This window comes from Paramormyrops kingsleyae, chromosome 17 (genome assembly GCF_048594095.1).
Source record: "Paramormyrops kingsleyae isolate MSU_618 chromosome 17, PKINGS_0.4, whole genome shotgun sequence".
Taxonomy (NCBI): domain Eukaryota; kingdom Metazoa; phylum Chordata; class Actinopteri; order Osteoglossiformes; family Mormyridae; genus Paramormyrops; species Paramormyrops kingsleyae.
The window spans coordinates 11643304-11660024 of NC_132813.1; the positions used below are offsets into that span (position 1 = coordinate 11643304).

Sequence of the window (16721 nt, forward strand, 5' to 3'; positions counted from 1 at the left end):
ATGCCAACTGCTCAACTACCAAGGGAGTAGTTACAAGCAGGACCTACCAGACATACTGTTTTGTCTAAGACGCTTACCACTTTGGCTTACAAAACAAGTCTGGATTGACCTGATGTGATAGGCACAGTCTTCCCATGATCCCCAAAAGGAATAAGAATGAATGAAAAATGAGCATAACTAATGGATGGATGACTGTAACTGAAAATGTTGCATTTATTGATTATGCACTGAAGCATTAAGTAAATAAAACTGTTCAACAGTAAGAATGACAATAAATCTTCTCTGACTTGTAGCTAATGCTTATAGAAAATGTTCCGGTCATCAATCTCAACATATAGTGCACATTCCAAATTAAGATCCTTTTTACCTCCCACCACCATGTCGAGTACCTGATAGAAGTAAATCTTACACAGGCATTTATAAAATATATTAACGAAGACAGGAAATTTCAAACATACTTAAGTCAATTTATACAACACAGCTCCCAAAACAATTGTAACATTCACCAGTATCATAAATATATTTAAAAAAAAAATCACCTCATGCATAATTACAAATTTGTTGAGAAAGAAGGCCGGGATTGAAATGTCTAACAGTGAAAAGATCTCTGAGGCACGTCATAGAAATGCACGTCATAGAAATGCACGTCATAGAAATGCACGTCTGATTTCAGCTGCACTTCGCATGATTGTCAGCACTGTCAAGCTTGTTCAGATGTGTCACCCTGCAAACTCATATTTCCCTATAATTTTCTTTGTATACTTAATACAGCTTTAAAATCGAATCTACATTTAATAAAATGTATGAAGGTTGCAATACATATTTATCTACAATAATTTAGACTTGAGTTTTAGGCCTGTTGAAACTTAGAAAAACAACTTTTGAAGTAACTGGTTCTTGCATTACTTAAAAAATACAGAAAGAGTGACTGCAAAATTAATGACAGCAATACAAAATGGTCTTTGGTTTTAAAGCAATTAAAATTTTAAAAAGTAATAAAAAAAAAAAAAAAACAAACCTTTATAATGTTGATTTTCAAAAAATACTGAAATTGGTTGCATTCTTGGTCTGTTGTGATTATTGTTAACAAGTATATAAGAAGGTTCTGCATTTCAGCCAGTCCATATATAACAGTGCATCTAATCCTTATAGTCACTGGGGATTATTTATTAAAGTATTCACCTCCTGGGACAAACTGAATCTGTCCAGGGACATTGAGATGTCTCGTGTTAAAAATAATCAAATGAGCTTCTAGACAGCAATCTAGAAGCTGGTTTCATTAATGTGTGGTTTAGGGCTGGAGGGCTGAGAGTTAGCTGCAGTGGTTTGAACTGTCGAGGCCTCCGCTGAATTGCCCTGCTGAGGAGAAAGGGGTGCTTGAGTTCGAGTAGGCATGGCAGCACTGGCAGCACTGGCTGTACTGGCTGCACTGGCTGCACTGGGCACAGGTGTTACAGTTTTATGCAGGGTAGAAGCAGTTGCACTGGTAGAAGATAAAGAGGGCACTCTGAGGCTGAGCCTCTGCTCCAGCTCACTGCACACGGCCAGGCTGCGTCGCCCGCTCTCTGCGCTGGTTAAGTCGGAATTCTTGGCCAACTCTTGGCAGCGCTCCACAAAACTGCCCCGACGCAGGGATCCCAGACAGTCCTTAGCGCAGGGCGGTGACTTCCTCTCAAGGGGTGCCCGTGGAGGGCGAGGGCTGCCAGGAATGTTCAGGGAGACCTGACTGAGGCCCATGTGTTGAGGGTGGAGGGACAGGCCTCCCAAGGCCCCGCCCAAGGCCATTTCCCGTGGCTTGTTAAATGACACAGGTGAAGTGTGCCGAGGTAGGCTGCCGGTGAAGGGGGCCAGGCCCCTCATCCCAAAATCACGGGAGCTCTCAGCCATCTGGGACTGCAGGCTGAATTAATAGTATGAGAGAGAAAGACGTCATCACTTAAAATGCAGTAAGCCCTAATCAAGAATGGTGTGATATTAGAGGATCTGAAACTGTACACTGGAGAACTCCAATACTTAAAACAACTTCTCGGTAAAGCATTCTGTACCCTGGGCACTGAACAGTAGCTCTACAACAGTGTTTTTCAACCCGATCCTCGGGGACCCCGCAGACGGTCCACTTTTTTGCTCCCTCCCAGACAGTGCAGGGAAGCACTGCTACAGAATGCCATTAACTGGGTGCTTTAGATACCTGTGGGTGGAGGCACGGTGAGTCGACTGAGTGATTGAGGCTGCTGGGCTCATATCTGGAGTGCGAGTCAATGCCAAGTCACACAAGTCTAGCAGCTCCAAGAGTTCCTCTTTCGTGGGCCCCCCTAGATCTGTGCGACACAAATTTAACGAGTCGGCCGTTTTTTTCAATAATACTTGTAATACTATCCTTCGTATTCGCAGAGAATTACGTTACGCCACCTACCATCTGTGTCCACCTTTCCAGTGATCTCAATGGCAGTGGTCAAGTCCCACATTTGAATGCTGCCATTGCTGTGCCCCGTGAAGAGGTACCGTCGCGGACGGGAGCCGATGCGACTGGACCCCTCGCACTCATGGACCACAAATGCTGTGATGGCGGTGCTGTCCACCGAACGGACCTCACACACTCTGTTTGGACCAAAGTGAAAGTACATGTTGAGTTTCCTATAACTTACCATAGTCTTACAGACTGTCCCCGATTTACGTTGAAACGGACGTATGTCGGAATAGGAAACGGCGCTGGCTTTTCGGTGTGAGAATGACACCGGGAGATGCGTAGAGGTGGGGATGCTCACGCTGCCATGCAGTATAACGTTTTCCCATAGCAGCTATCGTACAGCGCTCAGTGCACACTAGCTAGTGTCGTGCTGCCTGATTCGGCGGCCGCCTGAAATTTATTTTTACATGTATTTACTTAATTTTTGATTTTAAAACTTTGACAGTATGTGCAACTTGCCATAAGTCGTATAGATTGTTCCTTTTTTACAGTCTGTATTTAAACCATTACTAAATGCTTTGTGTAAAAACTGTGTATACATGTCCATTCAGAAAACCAGACACAAAATTCTACTAGGAATTATGCTCAAGGTTTCCAGGCTCATTCATTTAATATTTGGTTTGTCTAAATAGTGGACAAAGCTTTCAGCTTTCCAAATACTATAAAACTGGTATATTCTTAGTCTGCATTTTGGAATACTGAAACAGCTCCCCCTTATGGATATTTAGTGATAAAGTGTGTTGACTCTCTCATTAATGTTCATGTCTTATTTGGTTTAGGATATATGCAGAATATTACCTCAACTCAGTGCATGAGTAATTTTGCATATTCTTTCCTATGTGATGTGGATGCAGTTATGCTAACTGGTGTTTCTTCATTTCCCATGGACTGTGTGTGTGGGCGTGTGTGCGTGCGTGTGCCTTGGCATCCTGTCTAACTTGTACCCCAGCCTTGTGCCTGTGCTAACTAGGTTAGACTTCTGGTCCTCCTGTGACCTTGAACAGAATGACAGTTTAGAAGATGGATGGATATGGATTATTTTCAGCACAACCCAAGCATATACCGTATACTGCGAGTAGATCCTTCAACATCTTCAACATTTGAGTCTGCTTTACGCAGAAATTGAGTTGGTTTGGTGAAAAACTGGGAAAATGCAGCATATTTCATGAAAATTTGCAAGTTCTATAACACCCCTTAGTATTTTATGGCAGGGGAATGTCTTAATTTTATACATTTAATGGAAGTACACAGGAGAATATTCAGGTAGAACAGATTCACACTTCTCCAACAGCCTAAGAAGCTAAACAGGAAGCACCCATATCATCCTGCGTACCTCTTGCCATTGGATGAGAAGCGAACAAAGACCCTGTCCGTGTCTGGAACCACTCGCTGGATGAACACCTGCTGATCATCCCTTTCCCCGTAAGGCCCTGGTATGGGGGGGGAAAGCAAACCACATTGGCACTATAATATAGAGCAGTATTTCCCAATCTGATCTTCAATACCAGTTAGGGGGTCCCTGGAGACCAGATTGCGAAACACTGATATAGGAGGGTTTTGAATTATTTATTCAATTCATTCATACCCAATAGTAAAACACTTCATCATATACAATCATATACATTTACCAAGGCTGACACAGTGGCTCAGTCGGTGGTGTCAGAAGGAGTTTGACATGGGGGGGGGGGGGTCCCAATTTGCCCCAGGGGCAGGGGGTGGGGAGTTTCAATGTATATCGTGATGTAACTATTGCATGTGTGTTTCTTGTAACATTTTACATTGTGAAAGACTGCGATGTAAGAAAGATTTTTTAAATGATTCTAGAATAATTAAAAATTCATCATTTAAAATAAAACTAACACTGTTTAGGATACAGTGTCACAACTAAACATAACTAAAAAAAAATAACTGACCCATGTGATAAAAATAATTTGTCTATTTGTCTGATACAGGACTATATCTCTTTGTTAGGTATATGTTTCATCCTCGCGCTCTGCATGCACAGCGAATTGGCATACGCAGATTCATAATAAAACATAAGGAACTCTACACCTCTGGGCTCAGTGGATACCTCATTCCGGCACTGGGCCCTCTTAATTCACAACTCCAGGGCTGCAGGTTCAAATCCTGTGCACAGGTTAATTTGAATGTCTAGACTGCCTGTAATATGGGTGACAGTGTGAGTACCCTGTGATAGGCATCCTGGACGGTGTTAATTGCCAATTTATGTCTGGGATGGAAGACCACAAGGCACCCACCATTCTCAAGCAATGGTGAACGAAATTATAGGGTGTTTATTAATACCAAGAATGCAAAGAATGTACTTGCATTCTTGCCAAAATCATTCTTGTTAACTAGCCTCCCAGGAACGAATTTGGGACACCCAATGAATCGTGGGACTGGTCATTTGACGAGGATGCAACCAATGTATCCTTTAAAATTTGTGGCGAGGCGAGGACGACATCCGGGGATTTTAAGCGTGCTCTGTACTTCTGTTCTTGAGTATTAGACCCGCACTTTGTCAATGGAAGATAACGTAAAACGGGTACGCCAGAACATGATCGAGTACGCATATTGAGAAACACACACATATGGAAAAAAAAACAATGGATCTACGTAAATAGGATGATCTTGAGATGGTCTGAAGACATGGTGGTCGATTGCTTGCATTCATCCAATATTTCTTATCTTGGAATCCAGCTTTTTGGATAATCTTGGACATGCTTGTAACAGCATATTAAACATGTATACATAAGTAACAGCGATTACCACCAGACTCACCAATGTCTGTCCCAGCACTGCAGCTCCCGTGCCCGTCTACGTCCTCCAGCGACAAGATCTTAAAGGAGGTGAGGGGGGTGGAGCCAGGCTGAGTGGAAATCATGCCTCTGAAGCGCGTCACAGTCCAGGTACGCACGTGGTTATTGTCCGCACAGACTGCCGGTACAAACACGCATGCCGTTTCAGCGTCTCCTAACAATCTGCGAATCACACAACTGGCACGCTCATAGCAGGAATAACATGTCATACAGAATAAATGCCATCTACATTTATCCAAAAGGAAGAATTTGGGGGCAACTGAATGATTCTTTGAACACAGATAATCAGACTCTGCTACAGACCGTCTTCTTGTAAACTCCAAGTAAACATCCACTAAATTAGATGGCCAATGAAGAGACTGGCATCCTCTCAAATTCACCGCGTTAGCTAGCGAGCTCGGCTGATTACAGGGTCTTCACTTATTTGACCAATGTCATGGCCGGTTGCTTAGCGTGGGAGGACAGCCAGTTAAGACAAAATCTGGATAATTCCATACCGCTTAAATTTTAAAGGACAAAGCACAAAGTACACTCTGAGTTTTTAAGTCTACTAAGATACATGCATTTGTATTCTAATACACATTGTATCGTGATGTTCTTGGTATATATATAGCATATTACAGGAACTTCATGGAAAAGGTAATAGGGATAGGGCAAATATATTCCACTGTGAGTCAAGCGAGTAAAATGTGAAAATCCAGATTAAATAAAAAGCAATGCACATAAACAAAATAAAGAAAGAATAGAAAATGAAGTGTCTATGCTACCAGAGGTGAGATGCTTCTCAGAGAGCGTGATCTTTATGATAGGACTTCGGTGGACCGAGAACGTCTGGAATAACTGGGGCCCGGAACAAAGAGTCTCGGGGTGCTGGACGATGACCCGCACTGTGCCTGAGCTGGTACCATAAGCAATCTCCAGCCAGTTCCCACTGTCGCCTAAGGAAATAGATACGACAACCGAGATTTTAAAAATTTTCCCATCTCAGCATAATAAATTTTCTCCATAATAGATATGCAATTTGGAGGGCGAGAGAGAGAGAGAGAATATCCTCATACTTGTTTTGGGCGTGAGGTAGACACTGAGCGCAGTAATGGCATCCTCAGTGGGGTCACGGTACAGCTCTGTGACAAGGAGATCATTGTCTTTCATCCTCAGTGGGAACTTCTGCACATCTGGATGGACAGAATTAAATAAGGCTTACTACTGTACTGTATCATGCAAAACTTACAAATAACTACTTTATGACAACTTACCTATATAATATATAGATCCATTATTACATCCCAGAAGAAGAAAGGAACCAGCCGTGTCATAACTACTAATGGGAACCACATCCTGATTCTAAAATAAAATCATAAAAAGGTATTAAGTGGTTACGGCAAAGATCAATAAAAATTTACGCACATGCACAATTTCCCCTCCAAATAATACAATAACTAAATCACTTTATTTCTTTAGTACTCAATAGTTGAATGCTTCCAAAAAGTCTCACCTGCCAGTGTTTGGTGACAGCATTCCAAACCCCAACCTTTCCAATGTGGCTGGTGGCAATTAGCTGGTTTCCCACAAAGAAAAGGGAGTCAACCGACACATTCAGACTGAACGTACCTACGAGAAACAATTCACAGTAAGATGCGAGCAAAGCCTTGTCAAATAAATTGTCAACCAGAAGTTGACGTTCAGAAAGTACAAATGCAGACCATGTTTTTGTTTCAACCAACTAGTTCAGTACTCTGTGACTATGACTATTTATGCTTAACTGATTGGCTGAAACAAAATCTTGGTCTGGATTCATACATTTTGAACTGAACTTCCCACCTCTGCTGTCAACCCATTTGTACAGTATGATTAAAAGTGAGATCAATGTAAATATTTAGTTATTGCAATGACTGTATAAACTTGAATACAGAAAGGAATGCACAGTCAGCTCAAGAATTATTGCACCCAAATGTGTTTTTCAGTTGTGCTTAATATTCGAGGTTATTGGCACCTAAAAAATATTTAACACAAAAAGGGATGTCTGCTAGTAAATCTGACTTTTGGTGAGTCTTAGTTTCCAGGAACTCGATTTAAGCCTTTCACTATTTCCTGTTTCCCTCGGGATATAAATATAAGGTTGGATGCCTGTAAAAACCTTTTGTTATCCATCACCAAAGGGAAAACTGCAGAGAGAGATGGTTGTGGACCCACCCAGATCAGTTAACCGATATAAAAGTGATAAACAGAAAAATATATATATATTTTTTTTCATTAAATAAAAAATAAAATTAAAACTACTCCACAGACAGTGTCAGCGGAGATACCTACCAACTTCACTGCCATTTCCATCAGGACGCACAGTCCACAGTATGATCTCTGTGCCGGAGGCCACTGCCACCATCTTGTCATTGTCGCCCAAGGAGCCACCCATGACCTTGGCATTGAGTGCCACTCTATCAATCACCCATTCAAGCCGTGGACTGGTGAAGACCTGCTGCCAGCCTGATGACTCTTTCATCCTGGACAGCAGAAGATAAGACAGGTAGAAAAATTCATTAGAACTTAATCATCAATCTTCTACTGGTACTGCATTGAGGGCCCGTCTGACCAATGCTGCATTTCTCCATTTCTGACGATTTTAGGCATAGTATTAGGCACAAATTCTGGCACAGTCCACTGTCCATATATTAGAGACCTTTACACTTAAACCCAGCCTCAGCACGGGGTTGAGCGAGGCCCTTAACCCCAACGCCCCAACAGGTGTCTGCCCTTTGCGGACAACTTACTCTACAAAGAGCAAGTTGAGGGAGATGTAAAAAAGACAATTTCCCCATGGGGATCAATAAAAGTATCAATTATTATTATTACTATTATTATTGTTACCTGTAACAGACCACAAATTGAGCATAGGCCACAGCAATCCAGTTGTGATGGCCACATATGATGCGCACCATCCCAGTATCACCAACCTGACCTGCGGGGGGGAAAAAAAATATATAGATTTCTATGACAGACCATGGTAAAAACTGAAAGTTACTGTAAAGGCATTGAACAGGGTGCACGGACTGCTCAAGAAATACTGTAAGTGCTGTATAAAAGAAGCAGTGTTATATAATCTGAAAAATATTCTGCAAAACATTAGTGGTTCCAGAAAATACGCAGAATTCCAGTCTTAGAAATGTGCTAAAGGATGAGAAAAATTTAGCATATTCAAGTTGTAATTGCCATACTACAGCAAATATTTCAAACTAAAGAAAAAGTGGATTGTCCAGATTTTAAATTGCTCCCCCTATACTTAAAAAAAATTCCAGATGAAGCTACTGCAAATGGAGCACACTCACCACAAGTCCTTTCCTCCGCCAGAACTCTTCCCAGTAAGCCAGCATGACCCAGATTGGGTGGCATTGTATTACTGCGTCTAACGGGTGTCCTGTCCATGGCACTAGGCCGTCCTCCCATGAACTGCGGTCCTGCCACACTGTGCCGATTCTGTCTCTTTGCAGGGTACACTGTAACAGAGCTTTCTATCATAAACCATTCATTCTTCACTTATAATAAAATACATGGTTCAAACAGGAGAATAAAAGTAGCTGTTTTGTTTACACTACAGATGTTAAGTGATTGGGAACTATTTATTACTGTCAAGACTTAAAAACAACACGGATTTCAGTTTATTTTTTACCCATGAGACCACCACAAATAGTGAGACATATACGAATGTGATATAACGTTACTCAAATGTTAGAATAAAAAGTCGTTTACCCTTGAACTTACCTGGCGGAGGGAGGTAACCATTGAAAAGGACATTTCCACAGGATGATCGGTCAAATTCATCACAAAGCTGGAGCTTCCGGACTATACAAGAGAAGATCATGAACAGATACTGGCCATCTTAATGAAAAACTAATGTCCTTTTTAAATTTATTCAAGTGCAGCTAAGATCTATCTGAAGGAAATACACGACTAGTAAAGTTTTTAAAAATCGAACAACGAAAGTCACCATGATCATCCTAACATTCAATATTTCTAATTTCCTTCACTTTGCTCTACTATATTCATACATTTCAATACTCTAAATTTTCCTGATACCTTACCTAAAGGTGTAATTCCATAGAACTCCGCTTCATGCAACAGTAAATGCACATTTATTGATCTGAAGATACACAAGATGATCATTATCACACACAATCTAAGATTTTAGATAAACAAAACCTGTATTTAATAAGTGCACATATGCCTGTAAATGCGTATTTAGCAGCAATCAATTCCACAACAGCTGAATGTTTTCATATTTCCTTTTCATGCTGTGACATTGTGATATAGCCTTTGATAATGCAATTAACTAAATGAAGTCCAGCCACATATTAATATTTTGATTCACCAGTCCTTCCCTTCATTTTATTTATCAAAAAACATTCAGGAACAGGAAGCACAACCTTAGACATTAACATCTCTGTTAAAGATAAAACAAAATATTACTTGCAGGTTTTCTTTAGCTTTATAGGTTTATATATTTAATTAAATATGTATATTTAATTAAAAGATTGATTAACATGTTGAATTGTGCATGCTTGCATTCATGACACTTTGCAGTGCATATTCAGTGCATAAGGAAATACACTGCATTCACCTCTAAGACCCACTTGTGAAAAGGCTAAGTAATCTCGTGGACAAGGTAGGCCTAACATCTGGGTCAGAACTTCAGAGTTCTACAAGTTACTTTTCTCTTCTTTTGGTAGAGTCAACGTACCTGGGATGCAATTCTTTGGTGCGAAGAAAGTTGAGAATTGGAGCAAAAAGAGATGGGTCTCTGTCTATAAAGATCTACGGATAGGATTCATTTAGGAATAGAAAAAAGGAGAACGACACCAGTAAATAGACTTAAATTCTTTTTCTATGCAGCAGCTGAAGTAAGGGACAAATGAACAAAATGAGACTTTTTGCTTTTTTACTTTTTTGATTCCTATCACAGAACTTTGTGAGGACCTGAAAAATGGTCCCCACAATGTCAAAATAACAGGTTTTTATTACATTGAGGGGGTCATTTGGTCCCCAAAATGTAATATAAATATAATCCACTCACACACTTCATTTATTAGACAGACAATGCATTTAAGATAATGACAATTGAACTGAACACAATCTAACCAAACATATCTGGAAAACAACTGGTCATACTGTTGATTATTGAGAAGGTGTAAAATTTCATTGCCTTTCACTTTATTTTTCCAAGAGAATTTTCTAAATATTCTTATTTTGGCACAGGTTCTATGTAAACAGGTGGAAATAAAATTTATCAGAAAATGTTACGCAAAGATGTGTAATTTTTCTATATATACACAGCACACACAATGATTTCATGACTTTTAAAACTGCCTTTATCAAATTTTCCCACTTACTGCTCCAGTCTCATCCTTCAGCGTGGAAATCCGGCCACTGAGGAGGCTAAAAATGGCAAAAAAATATCAAATAAAAATATATAACTTTCAAATTCCGTTTTGATTAAAGCCGACAGGAAAAGGTACATTCAGCTAATAAAACATTTTAACATGTAATCTAGAAAGTATTACACTAGATGAACCGATACAACAGTATCAACAGTATATGGTATTGATAATTAAACTGAGAACGGTTGGGACAACTGTCATTCATGTAAACAACATGCAACTAGTTTACGAAAGACAATCAGCACAAAAAGAAAAAACATTTCTCTGTTAAAATAAACTTAACTACAACATCCTTTACTACGCAGCATATAGCCTGATAGAGAGCGTAAGTATAATCATTGATACATTTTTTAAGATTTCATATTCATCACTCCCCAATTGAAACCAGCATGATTTTTCATGTCATACATTCTGTCACAGAATTTCTGTGAAAATATGACCGGCCTGGCGGCTTGCATAGCTAAACAACATACTTGCATGTTGACCGCATGATGTTCACTCTCTAATTATGGAGAAATTATGTTTGATTTAAGTTATCCACCCAAACAGGCAAAAACTGTCCAACAAGGTTAAGAAACGTGAAAGAATGTAGGGATATTCTGTAACAACATTTTCTGGGGGATACCCAACTCCTCTTCAGGGAGTCCTGATAAACCCCAGTTTTTAGACAATAAAACATGCTTAAATTTCCCTCTATATCATAACTGAGTCTCACTTATTTTAAAATTAGATTAAAATTAGTTAAATTTCACCAACCTTGAGAAAAAAGAATCTGGGACCCATGTCAGTGTTTGCCTCGATGTGCTGAATCTGAAATATTAAAAGTTTTGGTCATTTAAATGCACATTCAACATTTTAAAACAGGGGTGTCAAATTGCAGTCCTGCGGGGCCGGAGTCCTGCACATTTTTGAGTTTCCCCTCATTTAACACACCTGATTCAGCTCCTTGTGCTGGCCCTGATGCACTACATTTATTAACAGGATTCAATATGGCCAAGGCCACACAGCTCTTGAGCTGAATCATTTGTGGGGTTCTTGAACAGGGGAAGAACTAAACTACACAGGGCTCCGCAACCCTCCCCCCCCCCCCCCGATTCTGAGGCAGTACTCAGTGTGATCCAGCCAACTTCCGACAAAATTAGAGATAATGTGAAGTACCTGCATCAAAGTACTGTGACTGCAGAAACGAACATCAACTCACTATCAGTTGAGGATACCAGAGCTACGTTTAATGCAAGGTCCATCACAAGGAACAACTGTCTCACTCTCAACTTAGGTACAAGCGCTGTTAGCCTGAATTCCCAACCAGGAGCAAGTGCAAGTCTGCACAGGAACAAGAGCTACACAAAACTGTTAGAACTTAACATCAGAAAGGGACAAAGTCCTTAAATGCGGAAAAAGTGTATCCGGTGTAGCAATAATGAAGACAAAAGGCAGTTCAGCAGTATGATGAGATGAATCTTGAGACATTTCTTGGTAAATTAAAAAATGTCACAAAACAGAATTTAATTCCTTAACACCCAATTTCCAGTTATTATTAAAATAGAGACAAACACATCGCTACCGCGATAGGCGCAGCAACGCCCAGTTCATAATTAGCGATGCCGCAATATCGCATCTTTATAACTTCAGTCTGAATATACAAAATAGCAACTTAAAGGGCCCCGATTTTTTGGAGAAAAAAACCGTAAAACAATCTACCATTTCCAAATTCAGGAAATGTTACTTGGCCAGTGGGGTCGTCCCGTGATCCTGCCATTATGAGCTCACGCCCTTTAGTGTCAGTGGGCAGGAACCTGACGTGTGATCTGCGGCGGATTCATTCACAACAAAAAGCTAAACACCAATTCGCCTCCCCAGTATAAAGCTGAGGTAGGACAAGAATGTATCACTACAATACCACATATATCCAAAAACAAATACACTTTAAACATATCTACGTCAAAGAAATTACTTTTTATAGCAGTATTATGCATGCTTTGATCCAAGGGCGACGCTAAGAGAAAAAAACCAGGGAGATGATGTACATTTTCACAGTTAAGATAAGCAAAGCATTAAACAGTTAAGGTAAGCAGACACTACAGATGTTATAAGATAAATGTTATATGTCTAAATTGTGTTTCATTTTTCTGGATACAGGACATCCAGACCTAATATCTCGCGTTTTACCTTTTCCCTCCAACGTTTAGATGTATGATTTCTCCACTCTTGGCCATTTTAGCCTTACCGACGTTCCTTTACGTGCATTAATACGGTAGAAGCAGACAACGAATGGTAACTTCAAATTATCCTTCTAGCTTGCTAGCCAACACTTACTACTTCCTAGAACGTCCTCCAGAATCCTTTAACCTTAAACAGACGATGATTGGCTAGGTTTGCCAATGTTTTCCAGTCATTGATTGGTTAAAATCACTGTAAAACCCGCCCTTTCCTTCCCGTCCCCCTCGAAGTTAACCCTATGTGGATAAATAGACGGTTTTAGTCCCGGTCCGAAATACTAGAGTATTTTATTACATATGACTTCTTTATTAATTAGGTTTGTTAAAGAAGCTGATGTGAATTATATCAATAAATGACTTTTGCTGTCATTGATGCTATAGTCATGTTAAATTAAATCTGATTAAATTTTGAGATATCCCTACAAAATTGAATCAGCACTGCAGTGCTAGCCAAAAAAGGGCAGTTTTCACACTTTCACCTAGTGGATTATTAAATTTTGAGACACACCGCCTCAGAATTGAAGCTACACCACAGTGGCAGCAAAGGGAAGGGTGAAAGCAGGAAAGCATGACCCTGTGAATGTGACAAGCCAAAAAGTAATTGTTGAATCCTTTACTGCTTCATAGAAATAGTATATGGATGAAGAGCTGCATCTGCTTTTATTTTCAGACAATTTGGCCCAAATATGTAGCAGCAGTGCTGTGTGGCAGCAAAGGAAGGAAATGACAGCTGTAGAACACATTTGGTATTGCGAACACTATAAAAGTATTGAATGGATCTTTTTCAAACTTTGACACATTTGAACTGATCAAATTTTGAGACAGATCACCCTAAAACTGAAGCAGCACCATATACTTATAGAAAAAAGATTTCAGACATTTGATACCGTTGGTGCAATAACTTAAAAGGTATTTGACAGATCTTTTTCAACCTTTCCAGACATGCTGTAAGGTTGAAGATCTGGACATGATCAAATTTTGAGACAAAATGCACCAAAACTGAAGCAGCGCCGCATAGTGATAGCAAACAGAAGGCCAGGCCAGGCAGCTTATTATGTCAGCATAACTCAAAAATTATTTGGCCAGTCTTTACAAACTTTGCAGGCACATTGTATGGGTGATGATCTGGACCTTTTCAAATTCTGAGACAGATTGCACCAAAATTACGCAATCGTGCTTAGTGACAGCAAAGAGAAGGATGAGATGATTAGAGGCTTAGCCTTGGGAACAGGATCAATTTCTCATTAGTTACTCTACTTACCCTATTTGAGCTTTTGATGGGTCTTATTACCACTTCACATTATATGGATGAAAATTTACACCTAAAAATGTTCACTTGATCAAATCCAAAATTGTAACGGCAAAGACAGAGGGCAGCAAAATTGGAACCGCCAGCAGTGGGCAGCTGAGAGTGAAAACGGAGCCTGGAGCCGCCATCTTGTAAATACATATCTTCTGTTGATCTTTGTACAGGTGATTTTAAAAAATTGTCATTTAAGTGAAATGTGCAATAAATGAATAAGTATATTTTCACACATACATATTACGACAGACATTCAGGTAAAAACACATTTATTAACATTTCCTGGTGATCTATCCAGTCGTTTTAGATGTTGTGAATATTAAAAGTGAATATTGGTACAATATATTATCCATTACTTACAACTTCGACCTTGATGAGGGGACCATAAACATTTTATGTGATAATCATTAGACTGCTATCATACTGTTTTTCTTTGTATTACTATTAGTTTTTACTGAGTACTGCATTAAGAAAAAGAATTCAAAAAGTATTTACTTTGCAACTGTCAAGGCATTTGATTATCAAAGCTAAGGAAAATTGTTTTACAATATCAATCATCAATGGAAGTTCAGCTGAGACTGACCAAATTATGCTCTGAAGGGCTTACCTAAAACAAATCATCTCCTGTCTTTTTGTCTGTCCTTATCCCAGTATCTACTCTCATTCCTTCTTGAAACTTTATCATTTCTGGTGCTCTCCTGATCAATGTTTGTTCTCTTTTTTTGACACCAACTACTTTCTCTTCCTCTGTCATTTTCTCTTCGGTCTCTTCCCCACTCATAGTCTACATCTTTGCTGGGGGATTGGTCTCTTTCTTTACATCTTTCTTCCCTCAGCCCAGGTCTCTCCCATCTGTAATTCCCTGGTCGCCTTTGAAGCAACCCTGGGTCATTTGTCACACTGGGAAGATTGATAGGCTTTCGGAAAGGTCTGTCTCTCCCACCAAATCGTAACTGACCGGACTCCTTCTTCCCCCCCTGTCCCCCACCCTTACGTCTCGGAATCCAGCCCTCTAGGGTCCGTTCTTGTTCAAAATCCACAAAGACCTCGTGTTGATCTACCACCAGCTTGTTGGCCTCCCGGCGTGCTCTTACAACAGAGCGCTCCTCTTTATACTCAAGAAAAGCATAACCCTTGGAGAAGCCAGTCACAATGTCTTTTACCAGTCGCAACCTTCGGATCTCCCCATACTTAGAAAAAACCTCCAGCAGTTTCTCTTCTGTTGTCTTTGGATTGAGGCGGGCGACAAACAATGTCAGATGGGGGTCTCCAATCACGCCTTTGTTGGGAATATACCGGGCAACCATTGCCCTCCAAATAGCGCGGTCATGAGGTTCAAAATCAGTGCCATCAATACTTCCTGCTTTTAGGGGGTCGTATATCTTCGCAACTGGATTCCAGTCACTCATGCTCTGTCACAAAAGAGACATTAAGCATAAATAAATGAATGTACATAACTCAAACAAAACAATCACAGCCAACATTTAATAAGCTGCCAGGCTGCTATCAGCAACCTATTAGCATTAACATAAAACGCATAAACATTAAACCGGAATGTTTGTTTTCAATCTGTTGAACACGTACTTCCTGGGAAATATCAGTTTGACAGAAAATACGATGCATTACTTTTTACAAATGACATTATTTGTTGCGACTGAATCGCTCGACACCATTTCAAAATACCCAAAAAAATGCTTTACATTTTCAGCCCGACGTAAAAAGCATTTCAGAGGTAATAACTAGAGTTTATATATAATAATATCTCAATGCGGGTAAATGCTTTTTTTTTTGTTATACTCATGCTTTGGCGTCATCAATGTATAACTTTCACCTTATAATAAACACGAGAAAACAGAATCTATTTCTTATATGCAATCGACATGCTTTATTAACTGCTTTTCTAATTCTACCGCAAATAATTCTCACAATTCTCCTACAAATACGTCTGAGTTACAGTGGATTGAGTTATAGTTAGCTAGATAAGTTATTATTGTTCTGAGTAGATATCAAAAGTTTTATTTGATTGAAATATCAGTATACGAGAATACTCACGGCGCGTGAGCGTGAACGGTGTTTCACTCCCAGTACCGACGTGCTCTCGCGAGTATGTGTCGGCTATCTAAAGCTTCCGGTGGGAAACCTCATCTGGCTTATAATACGTTCCCGCTGCACTTTTTTAAATGTCTGCTAGTTATGAGCGCGCGAACAAGTATTTTGACTCTTAAGGTAAACATAAGAATAGTCGATTAGTCAGTAAAAAACAGGAATTTATTTTTAAATATAAGGTGTCCCGAATGAAAGCGCGAAAATATCTATATTTGCATCCCGTCATGGGCTGATTTGGATTGGCTGCAGACCTTCCAACACCCTGACTAGATAAACCTATGGATGGATGAAAAAAGGCGATGTGACGCTGTTTCCCCCCCCCCCCCCGACACGTTCAGATGAGCTACAGTATACCAATACCCCATGAGAAAACTGTCA

The 16721-nt window shown here is 39.9% G+C and overlaps 2 protein-coding genes across 3 annotated transcripts; both read right to left on the bottom strand.

The window, feature by feature from the left end:
* Positions 1-189: 189 nt before the first annotated feature.
* On the bottom strand, positions 190-13070 carry shkbp1 (SH3KBP1 binding protein 1). Its single transcript, XM_023812258.2, has 18 exons — positions 12885-13070; positions 11472-11525; positions 10668-10713; positions 10019-10092; positions 9363-9421; positions 9043-9123; positions 8610-8777; positions 8152-8242; positions 7597-7787; positions 6782-6897; positions 6543-6630; positions 6345-6461; positions 6054-6224; positions 5249-5404; positions 3801-3897; positions 2414-2598; positions 2189-2318; positions 190-1900 (listed from the first exon to the last, which is right to left on the bottom strand). Exons 1-18 carry the CDS (start codon positions 12929-12931, stop codon positions 1264-1266), a joined length of 2508 nt encoding a protein of 835 aa, XP_023668026.1. The 5' UTR covers positions 12932-13070; the 3' UTR covers positions 190-1263.
* Positions 13071-14489: 1419 nt separating this feature from the next.
* On the bottom strand, positions 14490-16421 carry snrnp35 (small nuclear ribonucleoprotein 35 (U11/U12)). Of its 2 annotated transcripts, none has more exons than XM_023812119.2 (2): positions 16290-16421; positions 14490-15649 (listed from the first exon to the last, which is right to left on the bottom strand). In XM_023812119.2, the coding sequence occupies exon 2, from the start codon at positions 15644-15646 to the stop codon at positions 14855-14857; it is 792 nt and encodes a 263-aa protein (XP_023667887.1). In that variant the 5' UTR covers positions 15647-15649; positions 16290-16421; the 3' UTR covers positions 14490-14854. The 2 variants fall into 2 exon arrangements, with proteins under 2 accessions (XP_023667887.1, XP_023667888.1); XM_023812120.2 differs by having other exon boundaries at positions 16301-16401.
* Positions 16422-16721: the final 300 nt, after the last annotated feature.